The 21,534-nt window shown below is 42.3% G+C and overlaps 2 protein-coding genes across 7 annotated transcripts; both read right to left on the bottom strand.

Annotated features, from left to right (window-relative positions):
• Window positions 1-7,655: 7,655 nt before the first annotated feature.
• On the bottom strand, window positions 7,656-13,323 carry LOC308354433 (UPF0729 protein C18orf32 homolog). 4 transcript variants are annotated; one of them, XM_080821869.1, is made up of 3 exons: window positions 13,199-13,323; window positions 9,533-9,723; window positions 7,656-8,359 (listed from the first exon to the last, which is right to left on the bottom strand). In XM_080821869.1, the coding sequence occupies exons 2-3, from the start codon at window positions 9,695-9,697 to the stop codon at window positions 8,294-8,296; spliced, it is 231 nt and encodes a 76-aa protein (XP_080677995.1). In that variant the 5' UTR covers window positions 9,698-9,723; window positions 13,199-13,323; the 3' UTR covers window positions 7,656-8,293. The 4 variants fall into 4 exon arrangements, with proteins under 4 accessions (XP_080677995.1, XP_080677994.1, XP_080677996.1 ...); XM_080821868.1 differs by having other exon boundaries at window positions 9,533-9,720; window positions 13,199-13,305; XM_080821870.1 differs by lacking the exon at window positions 13,199-13,323 and adding an exon at window positions 12,618-12,747.
• Window positions 13,324-14,163: 840 nt separating this feature from the next.
• On the bottom strand, window positions 14,164-18,490 carry RPL17 (ribosomal protein L17). 3 transcript variants are annotated; one of them, XM_080821866.1, is made up of 7 exons: window positions 18,400-18,490; window positions 17,607-17,659; window positions 17,479-17,519; window positions 16,403-16,537; window positions 16,058-16,156; window positions 15,018-15,209; window positions 14,164-14,249 (listed from the first exon to the last, which is right to left on the bottom strand). In XM_080821866.1, the coding sequence occupies exons 2-7, from the start codon at window positions 17,644-17,646 to the stop codon at window positions 14,202-14,204; spliced, it is 555 nt and encodes a 184-aa protein (XP_080677992.1). In that variant the 5' UTR covers window positions 17,647-17,659; window positions 18,400-18,490; the 3' UTR covers window positions 14,164-14,201. The 3 variants fall into 3 exon arrangements, with proteins under 3 accessions (XP_080677992.1, XP_080677991.1, XP_080677993.1); XM_080821865.1 differs by having other exon boundaries at window positions 18,128-18,415; XM_080821867.1 differs by lacking the exon at window positions 18,400-18,490 and having other exon boundaries at window positions 17,607-17,938.
• Window positions 18,491-21,534: the final 3,044 nt, after the last annotated feature.

Raw genomic sequence — 21,534 nt, 5'->3', positions numbered from 1 at the left:
GGTGGCTCAGTGGGTTAAGGCCTCTGCCTTCGGCTCAGGTCATGATCTCAGGGTCCTGGGATCGAGCCCGGCTCTCTGCTCAGCAGGGAGCCTGCTTCCCCCTCTCTCTCTGCCTACCTCTCTGCCTACTTGTGATCTCTTTGTGTCAAATAAATAAATAAAATCTTTAAAAAAAAAAAGAAGAAGTCTTTTGGGGGTTTACTCATGTGGATTCATGCATCTAAGAATTCACTTTCTAAATTAATTTACCTTTTTTATTGATTAGCCTCTAGTAAATTGTCAAATGTTAGGGATATATCTAAGTCTTTACCACCTACATACTGGGTAACTACCACTCACATCAAGATATAGAAAATTTCCAATCAGCACCTGGCTGGCTCAGTTTGGAGAACATGGGGCTCTTGATCTCAGGCTTGTATGTTTGAGCCCCATATTGGATGTAGAGATTACTTAAAAACAAGATTTTTTTAAAAATATTTTATTTACTTATTTGGCAGAGAGAGATCACAAGTAGGCAGAGAGGCAGGCAGAGAGAGAGAGAGAAGAGGAAGCAGGCTCCCTGCCGAGCAGAGAGCCCGATGTGGGGCTCAATCCCAGGACCCTGGGATCATGACCTGAGCCGAAGGCAGAGGCTTAATCCACTGAGCCACTGAGCCACCCAGGCACCCCTAAAAACAAGATCTTAAAAAAAACAAATATAGGACATTTCCAGAGCACTAGAAATTTCGCTTGTTCTCCTTTCCAACTAATATCCCTCAGAAGTAATCACTATTCATACATTAACAACACATATTTTAACAATTCATACTTTAGCAACACAGATGACTTCTGAGTTCATGTATTTTTTATGGTTGCATAGTATTCTAGTATATGCATATTTTGTGAATTTGGATATCAAATAATTGCTGATTGGCTCTGGATCAGGTAAACTAAGCAAGCTTGTCCCATCATTTCATTAATCTCAAAGTGTATTATCCCTCTGTTTACACAATGGGATTTTTTTAACCCCACTTACAGCGTGATAATGGGGCTTATTCACACCAATTTATTTATCCTTCCTATTTTTAGATGAACTTTTTGTGGGTTGTTTCGTTTTGTTTTGTTTGGGTTATTACATAAACAGTGTTTTTAAGAACATTCTTGTATGTTTACTGATACACAGGTATATAGTTTTCTCTGGAATCTAGATTGTAGGAATATAAACTCTAGGAAAGAGTGTATAGGCATGTTCAGCTTCACCAGATTATGCCAGATTCTTTCCCAAAGTGGTTGTACCAATTTACACTCCCACCAGCAGTTTATAGGAACCTCTTCTGTTCATCCTCCCAACACCTGATCTTTAATTTTAAGCATTTTGGTGGCTTCTCATTGTAGTTTTAATTTGCATTTCCCAGCTAAAACATGTGTTTCTATATATTTGTGGCCCTTCTTCTATGAAATATACTATTTAATTACTTTTCTCTTCCCCTCTACCTGAAATTATTTCTAGCCATCCAATTTGGGGTCAGAAAAGGCTGAATAGCTCCTTGAATTTCAAGACTATAAACTAAACTCTTCAGAGTTTAAAACCAGTGAAGTCTGGGGCACCTGGGTGGCTAAGTGGGTTAAAGCCTCTGCCTTTGGCTCAGGTCATGATCTTAGGGTCCTGGGATCGAACCCCGCATTGGGCTCTCTGCTCAGCAGGGAGCCTGCTTCCCCTCTCTCTCTGCCTGCCTCTTTGCCTATAAAAAAATAAAATCTTAAAAACAAACAAACAAACAAACAAACAAAAAACCAGTGAAGTCTGGATGTACTGATCGGTGGAGATCATGGTATCCAGAGCCCAGATGGATTCCCAAGTGATTGAAGTACTAGAATAATTAGTCAGGAAAGGGGACAAGTGTAGTAGGCAGACTTCTAAGCTGGTGCCCCTGGATACCTGGTCCCTGATAGACATACTGTCTTTCCAACACCAATCAAATACCAATCAAATACTAACAGATGTTGAGGGGATTTTGCAGATGTAATTAAGGTCCCAAACTAGCTGATCTTAAAACAGATTATTTAGGCAGATCTAATTGATTCAAGGGAGATTAGAAGTCAGAGGGACATGCTCCAGCTGCCCTGGAAGAAAGCGAACACCCATGTTGTAAGCTGTCTATGGGAGCCACATGCCAAGAGCTACAAGCAGCCTCTGGGAGCTAACAGTGATCCCTAGCTGACAAGAAGGAAAACCAGGACCTGTCCTATGACAGCAAGAAAATGGATTCTGCTGACAACCAGCAAGCCTGGGAGCCCAGATGAGAACTGCAGGCCCGCCAACATCCTGTTTTCAGCCTGGTAAAACCCTGAGTGAAGAATCCAGCCATACAACATCAATTTCTGACCTACAAAAATTGTGAGGTGATGAATTTGTGCTGTTTTAAACCACTAAATTTGTGATAATCTATTATGCGGCAAAAGAAAAGGAACACACCAAATAAGTATGAAACATCACCTGCTGAATTACAAGTGAGGAGCAGGACTTCTGTCTGTAGCTGTGGGTGTGTAATGCATAGGTCTAAGGGCATCATTTACATTGTTGTCCATGTGAATGGTGCCCTCTGAAGTTGGGCAGTGCACGTTCAGCACAACTGTACATAGCAATCCTACAGGAGACCCCACTCTTGCCCTGTTCCAGCATCTTGGCTACCTCCCTTAACCATAGTAGAAATGAGAGCATCGGTCTAGAGGTAGTCAGGGATTTCTGACTACCTCTAGACCGATGCTCTCATTTGGTGTATTTAGTGTATTTTGTGTCTGCTCTACCACACACTGGCCCTTCCATTTCCCTACAGTTTTTTACCTACTTAACTTTTTTTTAAAGATTTTATTTATTTATTTGACAGACAGAGGTCACAAGTAGGTAGAGAGGCAGGCAGAGAGAAAGGAAGGGAAGCAGGCTCGCTGCTGAGCAGAGAGCCCGATGATGCAGGGCTCGATCCCAGGACCCTGGGATCATGACCTGAGCTGAAGGCAGAGGCTTTAACCCACTGAGCCACCCAGGCGCCCCATTTTACCTACTTAATTTTAACCTCTTGCTTCATTTAGGTTTTCCCAAAGTCTTTTGTCTTAAGAAGCTGTCACTATGCCAATGAATAAAGCTTTGAGAATGGAAACCAGTAGCTCCCTGGGGAGGAAACTACGAGGGACCTTCTTTCCTTTTGATTATGAATGCACTCAGAACATTTAGCTGTAGAGAGTTCAGAAGGCTTAAGATCAGTGGTTAAAAAAGTACTTTTCAATCCTGTCAATCTGTCAAGTTGACCAGCTGGTCAGTGGTAGTCTCTTTGAGGAAGTGCTGACTCACCTCTGTTTTGGAGGAAGGCAGCTTAGTAATGAAGAAAATGGGACAAAAACTGAGTCTTTCAGGTGAGCCTTGAAGAATTAGCTGGGAAAATGAGCCTGTCTCACAGAGAGACCGGAAGTGCTGTTAAAATGAGCTAAGGCAAAAATAAGCCACTGAAAACTAGGTAAGTCAGTCACACTGGTGCAAGGAGAGCAAAACTGAAACTTGAAAACAGGTCCACAAACACTGCCCGACGCACAGCCCCTCTCCATTTCTGCTCAGTTATTCCCACTGAGATCTTACAGGTCTTAGGAGCTGTGACTGCTTCATAAAGGATCAATATTTTAGACCTAAGAGGATAGTTTTGAAATTCTGGATGCTCCATGTAACATCTTTAAACTCTATGTTCCTATTTCTTTGTATTTCAAGGTTTTCCAAGAAGCAGATGAGACCATACATGTGACATACTAGTGCACAGTGCCAGGTGTTTGTGTTTAACACAGTAGATTTTACTAGAAATGCACCCTGGAAACATGACTAACAGATGGTGGGACAGGTATTTTGGGAGAAGAGAACACTTGTGTGGTATAGAACAGTGGCTACCAAATCCAGTCTAAGGGTAGGTGATGTTTTTACCAGTCAACTATAAAAAGAAGAAAAATAAAGGGGCGATTGGGTGGCTCAGTCAGCTAATCATCTGATTTTGGCTCAGGTTGTGATCTTGGGGTCTAGGTTGGAGCCCCGTATCAGGCTCTGCACTCAGTGGGGAGTCTGCTTGTCCCTCTCCCTCTGCCCCTCTCCCTGCTCGTGAGCATGTTCTCTCAAGTAAATCTCTTCAAAAAAATTTTTTTAAAGATTTCATTTATTTATTTGAGAGAGACAGTGAGAGAAGGAACAAAAGCAGGGAGAGTGGGAGAGGGCAAGCAGGCTTCCCGCTGAGCAGGGAGCCCGATGTGGGGCTTGATCTCAGAAGACCTGAGCTGAAGGCAGATGCTTAACGATGGAGTCACCCAGGAGCCCAAAAAAAAAAAAAAAAAAAAAAAAAAGGACATACAATTATGGACAAAACAGTGAATTTTCCATAAAAATTTTTCACAAATTTATTCAAACTAATGAGCTATTGTTTTCCTTTATTCTCATATTTTCATTCTTTTGGTGTCAAAATGTCTTATGAAATAATGGTGATAATATATTATACCTTCTTAAAATACTCTTAGCAGGCCAAATAAAGTTGTCAACTATGTATTAGTATCAGTCCCCCCAATCCTTTTAAAAACTTTTTTTTTTACTAGTTTGGAAAACACGAGACTGGGAACTAGTGCTTGGGTATGACTGTTAAGAAGGGCAAAGGCCTCAGAAGACCAGCAATTCTTAGGAAGGTGGACTTCCAGGAACCAGCATGATCCAGGGAAATTTTCAAAATTATTCATACTCAACCTCCAAGAATATTGAATTAGAAAACTGGTGTGCTACAGAAAAAAATGAGAGTGCAAATGAAGAAAGAGGATGTGGAATCCAGGAATCAAGAGATCCAGCACAGAGTGGTAAAGGAAAGTCCCCAAAACCGCCCCTGCGTGCCAGGCCTCCGCAACAAGTCAGGAGAGGATGTGTGTGGGGAGAGAGGTAATTAGTAACTCCCGGAAAGCAATGCTTGTATGTGAAACACAGTCACACTATAGTAGTCCCCCTTTATGTGTGGGGCATTCATCCCAAGACACATAGTGGATTTCTGAAACCGAGGATAGCACCGAACCCTAGACGTACTGTTTTTCCCTACACGTATATACCTATGACAAAGTTTAATTTATAAATCAGACACAGCAGGGCGCCTGGGTGGCTCAGTTGCTAAGCGTCTGCCTTTGGCTCAGGTCATGATCCCAGGGTCCTGGGATGGGAACCCGCATCGGGTTCCCTGATCAATGGGGAGTCTGCTTCCCCCTCTGCCCCTCTCCCCGCTCTTGCTCTAATAAACAAAATTTTTAAGACAACTTAAAATAAATTCCAGTAAGAGATTAACATTAACAGAACAATTATCACCTACCGTAACAAGCTGTGAATGTGATCACTCTCAAAATATCTTACTTCACTGTACCTATCCTTCTTCTTGTGATGACGTGAGGATAAAATGCCTACATGAGCTGAAATTAGGTGAAGGAGTTGGCATTGTGCTGTAGCTGTTAGGCTACTGTTGACCTGACCATACACCTGGAGGATCACCTGCTTCCAGATCGTGGCTGACAGCAGGTAATGGAAACCGTAGAAGCTGACGATAAGCGGAGACTAGTTCACGCACATACTCTACAGTGAGGAGTTCCTGATGCTAATGGTGTAAGTCAGCATCCCAGAAAGTGGATGGCACCCTTGAGATAACACAGTAACCCAGAACCAGCAGTAAGAGATGTGATCACCCCTATCAGGCCCGAAAGGACAGAGTGAGGGAGAGGTTAGTGACAAATGAAGTCACACGCAGTTGGCCAACTTGAGGTGCAGGACTTTTGGCTGAGGAACCAATTATCGGTGAAGAGAACCAGGAGAGAGGCAGCAGAGGGAGTAGGTAACCTGACCTTCCACTTGACTTCCCTTCCTCCCCTACAGAGCCCCACTGGGAAAACTCAACAGAGTCTAGAGTCTGTTGATGTAGTTCATAGTTTCTTGGGCATCAAAGTAGGGTAAAGGCAGCAGATCTGGAGGGGCAAATGGAAGGCAGCTGGTGTACTCGTGATGATATACTAATTAATGACAACCCAAATTTACAAAAACATATTAGAAGGAGGTGTAGACGTAGAGGGACTTACAGTGTAAGACCACAGAATCTGAACCATGGCAGAAAGTTAATAGCTGACAACTCCAAAAATAGCAGTATGTATTTATCTATTATTTAGAAATATGGAGATAAACGACAAGACACAGCAACAGCTAAATGAGTAATGCCTTTGGGGACTAAGGAAGTATGATGTAATAAGCCTTAAAATATGACAATTTTTTTAGAAATGATATATTTAATAAAAACAAATTAAGAAAGCTGCTAGAGGGGCACCTGAGTGGCTCAGTCAGTCAAGCATCTGACTTGTGATTTCAGCTCAGGTCTTGATCTCAGGGTCATTAGTTCAAGCCCTGCACTGGGCACCACACCCAGTGTGGAGCCTACTTTAAAAAAAAAAAAAGGTTGGTAGAAGGTACACAGAAAACTAACAGTGGTTACATCTTTGGAGCTAGAATAAGGGTAGAGAAAGAACATTAACTGTTCATTTAACTTGCTCTCCCATTCTTTTACTATGAACTTTTTTTTTCCTAAGAATTTAAGTAATCTCTACACCCAACGTGGGGCTTGGACCCACAACACCGAGATCAAGAGTTGCAAGCTCCACTGACTGAGCCAGCCAAGTGTCCCAACATTTCCTTTTTTTATAATATAGTTTTTAATACCTTAAAAAAAACCTAATCAGGGGCTACCCTATGCAAAAAACCCCCACCACAATCTAATCAACTGAATATAGTTGCTAAAGGGGATTTATCTTATCCTTTAGGTGGGTTGGAGCAGAAAAACTAGAAGCTACTGATTTGTATCCAAATGAAATCATTTGTATCAATGAAATCAAGGATGGATCAATGACTTAACCATACACACAGCTTAACAGGAGCCTCAGTTAGGACTGAGGACTTCTAACCCCACAGAGAATACATACGATATAAAGATAAGGTTCATCATCTTTGAATATTTATACATCCCCACACTTATGTGAAGGACAGGGATGAAAGACCATATGGAGACCCAGAGCAGCAAAGAACTACCCAGTCCTGTGTTAAAAAACACTAAATTCTTGGGGTGCCTGGGTGGCTCAGTGGGCTAAGCCTCTGCCTTCGGCTCAGGTCATGATCTCAGGGTCCTGGGATCGAGCCCTGCGTCAGGCTCTCTGCTCAGCAGGGAGCCTGCTTCCCCTTCTCTCTGCCTGCTGCTCAGCCTACTTGTGATCTTTCTCTGTGTGTCAAATAAATAAACTAAATCTTTAAAAAAACAAACACTAAATTCTGGAGTGTCTTGTTATGTGACAACAATGGATACAATGTACTCTTTAAAAAAAGACAAGACTGGGACACCTAAGTGGCTCAGTGGGTTAAAGCCTTCGCCCCCCGCCCCCCAAAATCGGGCTCTCTGCTCAGCAGGGAGCCTGCTTCCCTGCCTACTTGTGATCTCTGTCTGTCAAATAAATAAATAAAATCTTTAAAAATAAAAAAAGAAAAGATTGTTGTTGTAGGACTATGCAGATGCTATCACCGTGTATTTGTGCTTTTTGATATGGCAATAGATGTCCGTTTTAAATATTTAAACTGCAAAGGAAAAAAGAACCACAAACTAAACTGAATATTTAATATACTTTGTAAGAACAGAAGGAATGCAACAAGGATTAGAATTTTATAATATACATTAGATATTTTTGTAAAAGGTATTCCATTTTTCAAAGGCGTTTTCCCGATTTCCCCGTCTTTTCTATTTTCCTCAGAGCAATAAGCGGGAATTACTATCAGAAGTAGGCTGCTCCGTTCCACTGGGCAGTAATTATATTTTTATGTTTGAAGTCCTCATCATCTCCCCAAACCCCCTCCTTTCACCGTACAGTCTCACTGCGCTGTTTCACCGTAACACTGTACTCCGCTCAAATTCAAAGAGCCTGAACAAAAGGATTTTTGAGCACTGGTTTAGTAGCAGTGTCTACTGGCACAAACCTTCTATTTATTCATAACTGCGATAATAGAAATGGAAGCTACTTTAATGAAATAGGAACTCAGGAATGAGATCATTAAATATAACTAAACACTTTTTAAATATAAATATCATGTATTTCCTGATTAGTATCAGGGGAGTATCTAAGCCATCTATCCCAAATTCTGGTCTCAGAGAGAAAAAGGTCAGAGACAATTGCAAGCAAGGTGCTTCATATTATCCGGTCCATTTTTAAAACAATGAGATCCTTTGGAACAATCACTTTAGTCTTTCTTTTTATCAGAGATTTCCGTCGGACCTTTTGTTGGTAATCCATTTATGTCTGTGCCCTAAAATTAAAAAAAAAAGAACATTTTAGATATTACAACTCATTATAAGAAGTCGTCTATGAAAAAACTCTGCTTCTAGAAATGTGCAGGAAGACTAAATTAGTACAAAACACAGGTGAAGTCGAACTTAACAAGAACCAATGCTAAAAACAGCTGTCCAAATATTCATTTTAAAAAATAACTTCATTTTGTTTATTTCTTATTTTTTTTAAAGATTTTATTTATTTATATGATAGAGCGTACAAGCAAGGGGAGAAGCAGGCTCCTAGCTGAGCAGGGAGCCCAACAGCGGACCCAATCCTAGGACCCTGGGATCATGACCTGACTGAAGGCAGATGCTTAACCAACTGAGCCATGCAGGCTACCCATTTTGTTTTTTTTTTAAATCTCTATGATCCTTCCAACTGAATCTCTCACCAAAGTTATCAATCAGTGAAACTGGCATATTTTATCTCTTCTCGTCCATTAGATATTTATTATTATTACTCTTACCAGCCAAGAAATATTGGTAATTATCTTGGCTATAAGACAAGGAACAAACACACTAATCAGAAGTCTAGTTTAAAACCTTAGTTTAAACCAAATGTTAATTACTTAAAAAACACCCTAAATCTTTTATTTAAAAAAAAGAAATTGGGGCACCTGGTTGACTCAGTTGGTTGAGTGCCTGCCTTCGGCTCAGGTCATGATCCCGGGGGCCTGGGATGGAGTCCCTTATCAGGCTCCCTGCTCAGCGGGAAAGCCTGGTTCTCCTTCTCCCTCTACCTGCAGCTCCCCCTGCTTATGCTCTCTCTCTGTCAAATATATAAATAAAATCTTAAAAAAAAAAATTAAGCCTAAACTCCTGGGTAACTCAGTTGGTTTAACTCTTGATTTAGGCTCAGATCATGGTCTCAGGGTCATAGGAGAGAGCCCCACAAAGGGCTTGATGCTGAGCATGGAGACCGCCTAGAATTCTTTCTCTATCTGTCCCTCTGCCCCGACCCCATCCCCGGCTCATACTCTCTCTCTAAATAAATAAAATCTTTAACCAAAAAAAAAAAAATTAAAGAAAAAAAGAAATTAAAATGAAGTTTCTGGTTCCAAAAACATGCCTTTTCAAAGGCAAGTAATTTCCCCTGACTGTATCACCCTCCCCACCTGCCCTTAGTCAAGGTATTTTAATGTTCTTACCTTACAGTCTACCTTGCCTTTGTTTTTATCGTGGGATTCTCGAAGAGCTTTCTTAGGCCACATACGACTAACAAAGGGGGAAATCAGAGGGTATATGTAGGGCTCCAGGAATTTTTTGTAGATCCAGAGCAGAATCGGAATGACGATGCAAGGAATGCACACCATCCTCCCAGGCTGGAGCTCCTGAGCTGCTGACGTGCGCAAGAAAGCAAATCAGGTCATCACAGAATAACAACTAAAGGCATTTACCTAGATGAAGATACTTGAAAGGACTATTTCTACATTAAAGGGAAAATCTAAATTATTTATTAGCTAAATGCACAAATCTATTAAATAAAAGCGTTGCTTTCTATAAAGGAATAAGAGGCGGTAGACATGAAAATAACAGTGAGGTGCCTGCCTCCAAAACTCTCCAATCACTGCTTCCCAACCATAAATTTAAGGATAAAGCTAAGATATTAACTTCTGCTGAGTACTAGGCAGTTAGGCTCTTTGCCTTTATCAACTCCTGTAATTCTCAAAACTCCACCTCACCATCTTCAGAGACTGACAGTATTTATTAGCTAAACCTCCAAGGCTAAGGGCAAATCCTGTAATAAGAAATTCATTAAGATATCACTTTGATGGTTGCCTGGGTGGCTCAGTTGTTAAGTGTCTGCCTTCGGTTCAGGTCATGATCCCAGTGTTCTGGGATCGAGCCCCACATGCTCGGCGGGAAGCCTGCTTCTCCCTCTCCCACTCCCCCTGCTTGTGTTCCCTTTCTTGCTGTGTCTCTCTCTCAAATAAATCAATAAAATCTTTAAAAAAAGAAAGAAAGAAAGAAAGAAACAGCACTGGAGTTCTACTGCTGACTTAATTAAAAAAAAAAAAAAAAAAAAAAAAAAGATACCACTTTGGAAGACCTGTAGGCTGCAAACCAGCAGGACTTTCCTAGACAACAAATCTTTGATATATTTGCTTTTTTCGTTTTAATAACAATTAAGGTAAACTGAGTAATAAAAATATTTTATTTGGTGTTAGTATTATTGTAAGTACATTGTCCATTTCAAAAAATGAACACCTCTAGCGGGGCCTGGGGGGCTCAGTCAGTTAAGGGTCTGACTCTTGGTTTCAGCTCAGGTCATGAGATCAAGCTCCTGAGCTGGGAAATCAGCGCTCAGCAGGGAATCTGCTTGAGAGTCTCTCCCTTTGCCCCTCCCCCCATGCATGCATAGGGGCTCTCTCTCAAATACATCTTTTTTTTTTTTTTTTTAGATTTTATTTATTTATTAGTTAGAGAGAGAGCAAAAGCATGGAGAGCTGCAGGCAGAACAGGCAGAGGGAGAAGCAGGCTCCCTGCTGAGCAAGGAGCCCAAGGCAGGACTCGATCCCAGCACCCCAGGATCACGACCAGAGTTGAAGGCAGATGCTTAACCAACTGAGCCACCCAGGCATCCCTCAAACAAAATCTTTTTTAAAAAAGTTAACACCTCTAATTTCCTCAAAGATTAGAAATTATCTTGGAATTTCTTCAAATCAGCAATTTCTTGAAAAAGAACCAATACTACTTTCATAATGTACTACTGAACTAGAGACCTCTTAAATTTACAGGAATTTTTAATCCCTTAGAGTAGGCCTGAAAATCTAAAAAGCTTCAGAACACTGCATAAAGCTAATAATTCAGGATGTTAAAATTAATTTTCAAAATATTATAAATTTAGTAGCTTGCTGGCAAAGGAGTCAGCACCATGACTACACTAAAGCAATTGAAATATTCACAACACAAGTGAGCAGTGGTACAGATAACCCAAAGTAATGTCACTTTGAAACGAATTATAAGAGTTACAAACAAGTAGGGGCGCCTGGGTGGCTCAGTGGGTTAAAGCCTCTGCCTTCGGCTCAGGTCATGATCCCAGGGTCCTGGGATCGAGCCCCGCATCAGGCTCTCTGCTCAGCAAGGAGCCTGCTTCTCCCTCTCTCTCTGCCTGCCTCTCTGCCTACTTGTGATCTCTGTCTGTCAAATAGATGAATAAAATCTTTAAAAAAAAAAAAAAAAAAAAAAAAGAGTTACAAACAAGTAAATATAAATGTATATTAAGGATTGATCAGCTGTTTTATAAAGGATTCATAGCTGGATTCTCTAAAACAATCCCCTAGTCAAACTAAAGTTAACAACTTAAGAATTTACCAAAATATTGTTTCAAAATTTTAAAGAGCATATTTTCTAATAGAAATTGGTCAAAATGAGCAGTGAGTCTTTTTTAGCATTTTTCAAGGAATCATTTTTGTCATAGACATTTAGAATTTGACCTCGAGAGACGTAGAGGTGATCTGGTTTAGATCTCGCACTCTTACAGACACAACAGCCTAATAATCAGAGCCGACTGGCTGCAGCTGCCCAGATTTGAGACCTGCTTTCACCACTTTCGAGATGGTGTTCTTGGGCAATTTATTTAATGAGTCTGCCTTGATGCCCTCCTGTGGAAAATGAAGACAATAGCCTTATCTCCCAGGGATGTAAATGTGGATTAGATATGTCAGCAATGAATATAAAGCTCAGAAGAGTGTGTGCATGTATTAAGTCCTATGTAAAGGTTGTTACCACACACACACACACAAAAGAAAGTTGCAACGTGTCCAAAGTTCACACAGAGCTAAATAGTAACCAGAGTGGCTGTGACCAGAATTCCCAATTCTAGTTTCCTAGCTCAATGCTCTTGCCTTTTTCCCTAGCAAAAATACAGTGATTAAGTTATTCCCCTCCTATCAAGCCTTCAAAACCCAACATAAACCCTTCCACACAACTGATAGTGTTCCGAGAACTAGGTTAAGTTAATGACAGGAAGTCCATCACAGATTCATTTTTACCTACTTTACGGTGTTTTAAATTCTCAGGAACAAGTGCTACCAATCACTTATGTCATAATCATGGCTTTTATAAACATTGTTAGCTCTCTTCATGATGAAACTACTGTATTTTCTCTCTCCCTCAATCCTTACATGACTCTTTAGGGTGAGCTTTTACTTCACATATGTGGAAAACATAGCTTACAAAGGTTTAGAAGGTGGCTAGGATAAACTGATAAAATATTTTATTTGCTCTTACCAAGCTAATTCTCAGATAGTACAACAAAGCGAGGAAAATGGATTTAAACTGTTGGAGGAGAGAGATTTTCTTTCATTCGGCTTCGTCCAAGACAATGGAATACAGAGGAAAAGGGTGAGGCTCTGTGAGAAATCGGGCAGGTACCGTGGGGGAACGCCACCTCCCTCCAAGTAACCCAGTTTAGCACATCATTTTACGGGACAGGGTGAGTCCAAGACAAGGCCTGAAAAGACAGGAGAGAGTAAGAGCAAACGCTAGTGAGGATGACAGGGGAGCGAAGCGAAGCCGACAACCACTCCGAAAGAATAAACGCACAGAAAGACAGAGGCGGGACGCAGGTCAGCAGGCGGGTGGGGGGCGGTGGAAAGAGCAGACAGGGGCGCGCGTCTGGAGGACCAAGCAGGGTAGACCCGTGAGCGCCGGCAGGCCGCGGGGAGAGCAGAGCAGGCCAACTGCGAGCGGGTGGGGCTCGCTCAGCGCCGCCCGGGCTGGAGCCTGCGAAACGGCTCCACAGCACCAGGGCCATCACCCACCTCCGCCCGACCCCCAGCCGGCGCCCGGGCCCACCGGGCCCCACTCACCTGCGACCACCGGGTCCGAGTGGAGATGACCGCACTTCCGTGGGGAGGGACGTGCTGCCGCGGAGCCAATGGGCGCCGCAAAAGAGGCCGACAAAGGCGCGCCTGCGTCAGCCGCAGGGCCCCCAGGACGTAACGGTGACGCACAAGCGGAGGCGCGGCCTGGCTTCCGGCGCAGCCACCAGGCGCTCAAGCCCTGCGGAAGGCGACGAAGAGCGGGGCTTCTCTGCCCCGGATCCTCGAGCAAAATGCAAGACCGTGAGAAAAGATGAAGTTCACCATCGGGGAAGTCACTGTATTTGCATTTGAGGGCTACGCTGTTACCCAGAGCAGTCGTGGCTCTTCACAAGGTCGGAAATTCTTTAAAGCGCTGTAAAGGGTTCTACCTCTTTACACCGACTAGGACAGCGGGAAACCAACTGGAGAAATTGGAACCCTCACAGGTGGTAGGAAAGCTTTGGCAGTTTCTCATGTTTATCCTGCAGTACGCTCTTGGCGTGGACCCACAAGAAATGAGAACATGTCATGCAGTTACAAAGTCAGTGAAAGAGGGCTGTTTGCACGAAATGGCCAGGATAGGCAAATATACAGACATCCACACAGTGGTTGCTCAGGACTGGACAGGTTCTGGTGAGGAGTGACGGCAGACTGGCCACGGTTCCTCTTTTGGATAATGAAAAATGTCCAAAAATTTACCTGGCAATGGATGCTCAATTCAATCTAATAAAAGCTATTAAATTGTAATTGGATTAACTGTACTGTTAAATCTCAAAGTGGTTGGAATAAAACTCAGAAATATGCCCAGGCTCAAATTCCATTATGCAAAACACCAAGAAATTCAAAACAGCATGTTTGTTAACAATGGCACAGGACAAACAGAAGAATGTTTCTAATTCTAATCAGAAGAAAACTCATTTGATCCATTTTGTGAGGATACTTGAAATACGTTTAATAAAAGACAACCAACATTCTCTTTTATTTTTATTTGCATTTATTCTGTGCAAATTTACTCCCGGGCCATAAGTTTTTGTTTCTTCAGTTTCTTCTGGGATATCTGGGAAAGAAATAAAAATAAAAGGTCTGTTACAAGTTTCCTGGAGCAACTTGCACCACATCTTAAAGGAGTAGGTTGTAACTCAGGAAAAATAGGAAATGTTAATGTAAAGGGAGTCCAGTCTTTTGGCACAGAGAAATGGCACAGGGGGAGGGAGAGATGTAAGGAAATGAGAGTAAGTACGAAGTCTGCTGAAGACTGCAGGCAGCGAGACCATGTCTAAGTGGCAACAAGAATGGAAGACAATAGGGACATTTGGGTGGCTCTGTCGTTTAAGTGTCAAGTGTCCAACTTTTGGTTTTTGCTCTTGAACTCAGGGTCATGAGACCAAACCTGGAGTGGAGGTCTGTGCTTGAGAGTCTCTCCCTCTGCCCCACCCACCCCCAACTCTTTCTAAAAGAAAATAAATGAAATCTTAAAAAAAAAAAAAAAAAAGAAAAGAAGGGAAGACAATATATTTAAGCAGTAAAAACAGAAGTTAAATTCATTAGGCATGAAGGGAGGGGGTCTAGAATCACTCCCAGGTTCCCAGCTTAAAGAACTCAAAACAGTAGAAAAGAACAGTAAACTGATCATTTACTGAAAACAAGACTAGTTTGGAGAGGTGAGGAAGAGGGGAAGGGCCCATTTTTTGCCCATAGTGCATTTAAAGTGGCTATGGACATGTAGGTGGGGCCATCAGCAGATAATTACATAGTTCTGATATAACATAATACAAAAAAGCCAGTATCCTAAACAAACAAAACTGACCAAGACTGAGTAGTTTACCTTTTTCTTCTGTGCAACCTCCTCTTCTGGTTTAGGAACAATCTGCTCTTTTTCAGTAAGGATCATCTCAATGTGGCAGGGAGAGCTCATGTATGGGTTAATCCGACCATGAGCCCTGTAAGTCCGACGCCGCATCTTGGGGGCTTTGTTCACCTGAATGTGCTCAATGACCAGAGAATCGACATCTAAACCCTGGGAAGAGGGAGAACAAAATCAACACCTTTACCTCAACACCACAAACCCGATCACTGGTCAAGCCCTCACCTTTACAAAGCAATTCTTAATTACATAGCATAGCTGTTCAAACACTTGTTTTTACCTTTATTTTAAGCATCTTTCCTTAAGTCTAAGTAACTTATCAAAACCCAATGCTATATGCAGTTTTAAGTGGCCTCCCTGAAAGTCATTAAGGGGAGCAGATCTGATAGTGTCAATTTCTACGCCTTGATGAAAAACAGGATTTCGGCTGTGTGGTTTAGCAGCTAGAAGGGTTATAGCCAGACCTACATTAACTCCAGTTTTGGCCTAGATTTCCAAATGCAAAGGGTAATGGCTAATGCACAGAAGAGACAGACCCCTTTATTAACTAAATTTAATCTGTCTCTCCATTATGAACATAGGCAGCAAACCACATTAACCATTACTAAAGCAATAATTTTGGAACCTCTATTTGTTCCAAATGATTTCTACTGTTTGTATTTACAAATATTTTGTGAAATTCATAACTCTTGTCACCAAAAATTATTGTCTATGGTACTAGAGAGGTTATAAACCCTTGAGTAAAATACATGAGAGAAAGCGTTTTTTTCTTGCACTGGGCTTATAGGGGAAAAGTTAAGCTTGAAGACCATGCTTTTGAAGATCTTCACAGACAAAATTTTGGTCTTCTGGAAATTAGAGGTAGAGATTAAATAAAAAAATTAATGGGAAATTTAGTTACTGAGAAAACCAAGACAAAGAAACAAATGTGGGACAACAGCATCAGTAACTGAACAACCATCCAGGTTGTATACATATAAAGATGTTAATGGTTTGGGTACCTTAAGTTCAGCATTACTCTCTGCGTTTTTAAGCATGTGCAGTAAAAATTCAGCACTCTTCTTGGGCCACCGACCTTGTGTCCAGCCCCACTGTTTGGCCTGAAAGAAATCCAAGAGGTGATTACTCATTCCCCCGATTTAATTCAGTGTTACAACCAAGATGAATTTATTTTATCAAGGTTGCTCAGAACACAGTTTTTTTTTCATGGTTAATCCAAAGGTGTCCTAAGTTGGTCATCACAGCAACCAGTAAGAACCTGATTAAAGGCAGATTCTAAATATTCCTACCCCACCCAATCATGTTCTGTTACAATGTCATTTCAGATAGCAACTAAAAAATCTCACCTGGGCACACCTACCAACTCCACCATTGTAGCGACGGAATGGCACACACTGCTTCTGCAAAGTGACGTCTTTCAGATACTTGGTGGCTTTTCGGATATGCATACCCTTGATGGCCTGGGCAGTTTCACGTGTGTTCTAAATATAAACAGTAAAAACTGAGTTACCCATGTTAAAGGATAACAATTCTTCAAGTAAACATTCAATTCTAGGTTTTTCAAAATGTCTATGCTGAATCAGAATTAAAGGCTTCCCATCCTTTTTTTAAAAAAGATTTTATTTATTTGACAGAGACACAGTGAAAGAGGAACACAAGCAGTGGGAGTAGGAGTAAGAGAGGGAGAAGCAAGCTTCCCGGGGCTCGATACCAGGACTCTGGATCATGATCTGAGCCAAAGGCAGATGCTTAATAACTGAGCCATCAAGGTGCCTCAAAGACGTCCCATTCTTCAAAGCTAAGGTAATGTAGTGAGGGGAGAAAAAAAAAAATCTGTGGTTAAAAGCCTGGGAGGGGTGCCTGAGTGGCTTAGTTGGGTTAAGAGACTGCCTTCTGCTCAGGTCGCGATCCTGGAGTCCCTGGATGAGTCCTGCATCTGGCTCCCTGCTCAGCAGGGAGTCTGTTTCTCCCTGGGCCTTCCCCCTCTCGCGGTCTCTGGCCCTCATTCTCTCCCTCTCAAATAAATAAATAATATCCTTTAAAAAAAAATAAGTAAATAAAAGCCGGGGAGAATTGGCTTGAAGTTACAGGAAAATAAATCCCAAACCCCTATGAAGTGTACGTTTTAACCCCATCATGTTGTAACTGTTTGTGTCCCACTATTTTGATCTCTACACTAGCTTAAGTGGTTCTCCTGTAGTTTTACCAAATTCCATGAACCTTGAAGTGCTCATTATTAGACTGACAATTACAGAACCAATGTCTCAAAGGTGGCCGCTCAGAACTGATTCATTTTCATGGTAAATCCAAAGGTGTCCTAAGAAACGCATCACTGCAGTCACCTTTACAGAAGGGGGGGGGGGGAGGGAATGCACTGGAACATGTGACACAACCCTTAAACCATAAAAGTTGATTCCCATACCTTAAAGTGAACACGGAGATTTGAACCTCTTGACTTGCATGCTAAAAAAAAGAAAGTTTTGGTTAATTTTGGGTATCTCACTGTTCCTCTTACCACCCCCCCCAATAAAGAATATATTGTTCACTTACATTTCGTAGGGTTTTCCGGGTCAAGCGAATAGCGAACCATTTTCAGAGGTCACCTGGAAGGGAGGGGGAGGAATTCTGTCAACACGTATTTACTGTAACCGATGCAGCGTAAGTACGTACGAACTCCTACCAACAGCCGCTCAGAAAGTACTTGTTTTCACGGTTAATCCAAAGGTGTCCTAAGAAACGCCATCATCGCGGCCATCCTTTTCTCCCCCGGCATCTACCAGGGCCTGCGGCAGTGCTGACACAGACTAAAAACACGGACCCAGCAGCCCTCTGACCCTCCGCAGGAAAATAGTTCCAACCCCTGCTCTGGATCCCTCAAGAGTAAAAGGACCGGACGCCTCGGCGTGGCAGGGCGCTCCCTCTCTAGGGGTGCCGCCGTCTCCCCTGGTCCTTCTGGGCCATTACAAGAAGCGCCAGCGAACTTGAAACACCCGTTCAAACGCGTAAAGGCTCAACCCGACTTTAATTCCCCCCAAACGTTCTCTCGTTGCAGCCACACACGCGCCGCGTACCCGGCCAGCACTCATCGCAAGACACAGGCCTTCCGGAGTCAGAAACCGCACTGACGACAGGCCGCCTGTACCCCTCGTCACCCCCATTCCCGCCCATCACGGCCTTCTGCTCCGACACGTCCCCCTGCACCAAAGGACATCGCCCTCAGCGAAGAATCAGTAGCCGCAGACGCCTTCCTCCCGGGGGCACGGACATCAGCGCCACCGATGCCAGGATGGCGGCGATGACCGGGGGATTCGGCAGCCCGGAGACATGGCAAACACTCACTCACCCCAGGCCGCTGAGAGGAAGAGGAAGACCGGTGGCTCCTGGGAGAATTCATGAGAACTCGATCTCTCGCGAGATTTCCAGCCGAGAAACGTGATTCGGAAGGAGGCGGAGCTCTAGGAGAAAGGGAGTGTGGAATAAGTTTTAGAAGGTCTGGAAAAGCATTGCCCTTTTAGGGAATGTCTCAAAATTCTCCTTTTTCTGGTATCCCGAAATAAAGTTATGGATTTTAAATGTCAGTCAATTAAAAACAGGGTTGTAGTTCTAGGACAGGATTACGTATTATTAGATAGAGACGAGACATTTATTTTCCAACATTTGTTAGATTTGATTATGTGATCATGTACTCCTAAAAGTGGTTAGTTAATGGACAATTAAGAAGATGCAAAGGATTACAATAATCAGAAAATTCTCAGGGGGGCGGGAATATCACCCTCAGTTGTACTGCAATGGTTGAAGAGCGACACTTCTAGATCTTCTAATGGTGCAGAAAAACCCTTGGGCACAATCTTACCTTTCTTCTCACCCAAGTCATCTATCTGGTTATTCCCTCACAGCCATTGGTGGTGTTAGCACTTAGCCTCACACCACCAATGGCGCCCTTGAAATAGAAGGCACTCCAAGCAAATTAAAACTCTAAGTGAAAGAACTCTGGACAATGCCCTACGCACTCTTTGTCCCTTGACCTGGGTTCCAGAGACCTCAGTCCCAGATCACTCTCCTGGACTCCACTCCCATTGCGGGGTAGAGGATGGATTCCATGGTCTTGCCTCAGTAATTCTCATCCCTCACATGCTTCCACCACAGGCTAAGAACACCCAAACTAAATTTCCACTCCACGTCTCTTGCTTGAGCTAGCCCCAGACAGACATCAAATTACTCCCCGGTTTAAGTTCTTACATTTGGGTTGAATTAGTTTTTGTGACTCCGTTTTGTTTGACATAAGGGTCTAAATTAATCTTTTTGCATATGGATATTTAATTTTTCTGGCACCATTTGTTGAAAACACTGCCTTTATTGAATTGCTGTGGCACTTTTACTGACAATCAATTGACCCGAAAAAGGAGGATTTCTTTCTTTCTTTCTTTCTTTCTTTCTTTCTTTCTTTCTTTCTTTCTTTTTTGTTTTAAGAATTTATTTATTTGTCACAAAGAGACACAGCGAGAGAGGGAACACAAGCAGAGGGAGTGAGAGAGAGAGAAGCAGGCTTTCCGCTGAGCAGGGAGCCTGATGCTGGGCTTGATTCCAGGAACCTGGGATCATGACCTGAGCCAGAAGGCAGAGGCTTAACCCACTGAGCCACCCAGGCAACACTAGTTTTTTTATGCTATTGTGACTTTTTTTTTTTTTAAGATTTATTTATTTATTTGAGAGAGAGTGAGAGAGAGAGTGCCTGTGGGCGCACCAGCACTAGCATGAATGGGTGGGGGCAGAGGGAGAGAAGGAGACTCCCTCCTGAGCATGGAGCCCACTGCCCCGAGTTGGGGGGGGGGGGCTCAATCTCATGGCCCTGAAACCAAAAGTTAGATACTTTAGTGACTGAGCCACCCAGGAGCCCTGAGTGACATTATTTTCTAATTTCATTCTTGGATTGTTCATCATTAGTATGTAGAAATAGAACTAATTTCTACATTTTTAACTTGTATCCTTCACCTTGCTGTATTCCTGAGGACTCCTTCCTTTCTCGATATTCTGTTCACAGGGATACTATAGGTTTTTTTTTTTTTTTGTGATGTCTTCAGCTTTGGTATTCGGGTAATGTTAGTTTTACAGAATGAGTCAGGAAATCTTTCCTCTTCTGTTTTATGAAAGAGCGTGTGGGGATGCCTGGATGGTCCAGTTGGTTAAGCGGCTGCCTTCAGCTCGGGTCATGGTCCCAGGGTCCTGGGATCAAGCCCTACATCGGGCTCCTTGTTCAGTGGGGAACCTGCTTCTCCCTCTCCCTCTACCTGCTACTTTGCCTGCTTGTGCTCTCTCTCTGTCTGTCAAATAAGTAAGTAAAATTAAAAAAAAAAAAAAAGAAGAAGAAAGAACATGTGAAGGATTGGTATTATTTCTTCTCTTCATATTCTATAAAATCTGCTGTCTGTGGGATATTTTCAATTTTTGAGGGAAACAACAATACTTGATGTGGGTCAGTCATCATGCAAATGACTTGCTAGAGTTCGTTCATAATTTCAACATTAGATATTTACTACCTTCCTTTTGATCCATTATATCTTTGCAAAGGTGGGGTTTCTGTGGTTGCTGTGATGAAAAGAAAGTACTTTGTAAAAGCATCATGAAGAGGAAATGAAGATGGTGGAGTCCAATAGGATCCCAAGGTCTGCAGATTTGTACAATGCCCAGAAGATGCACATATCTCATTAGTAAGAAATTGTTATTTAAGAAGTAAATGGATTTTTTAAAAGATTTTTTTATTTATTTGACAGACAGAGATCACAAGTAGGCAGAGAGGCAGGCAGAGAGGGAGAGGGGGAAGCAGGCTTCCCGCTGAGCAGAGAGCCCGATGCGGGGCTTGATCCCAGGACCCAGAGATCATGACCTGAGCCGAAAGCAGAGGCTTTAACCCACTGAGCCACCCAGGCGCACCAAAATGAATTGTTATTTAAAAATAAAGTAAGTTTAAGAAATAAATACAATCTTTTTCTTCATTTTATGCATATTATTTTTTTCAGTTGGCTACCAAGGATATAAATAATATATTTATATTATATTATAATATATAATATAAAATATATACTATAAATATAAATAAAATATTTATAATAGGATATATTTATTAACTTTTGGGAACTAACTAGGAAATGGAACTGTTGGGTATTACTTTTGTCCTATAAATACTGAAAAATTCTGAACCCAGAAATTTTGGGAGCCTCTGCCCTAGGCCAAGCGTGTGGATAGAGAAGAATACAGGGTCTCCGGTTGAGAACACACACTCTACCATGTAGATGCTGAGGAAGGGGCATAGGCCAGCAAGAAAGGACTCAGAAAGAGCAATGAGGAAAGAAGGATACCAGGAAAATTTGGTTATCACGGAGTCCTGAGAAGCTCCTTTCAATGCTATGATGTTAAGTAGGATAAAGACAAGAAAGTGACCATTAGATTCTGTAGAAAGGAGGTCAGTCGTGTTCTACGC

Source organism: Martes martes (assembly GCF_963455335.1).
Source record: "Martes martes genome assembly, chromosome: 13".
In the NCBI taxonomy this organism is placed as follows: domain Eukaryota; kingdom Metazoa; phylum Chordata; class Mammalia; order Carnivora; family Mustelidae; genus Martes; species Martes martes.
The sequence above is the reverse complement of the archived record's forward strand: the minus strand, read 5'-3'. Positions and strand labels throughout refer to the sequence as shown.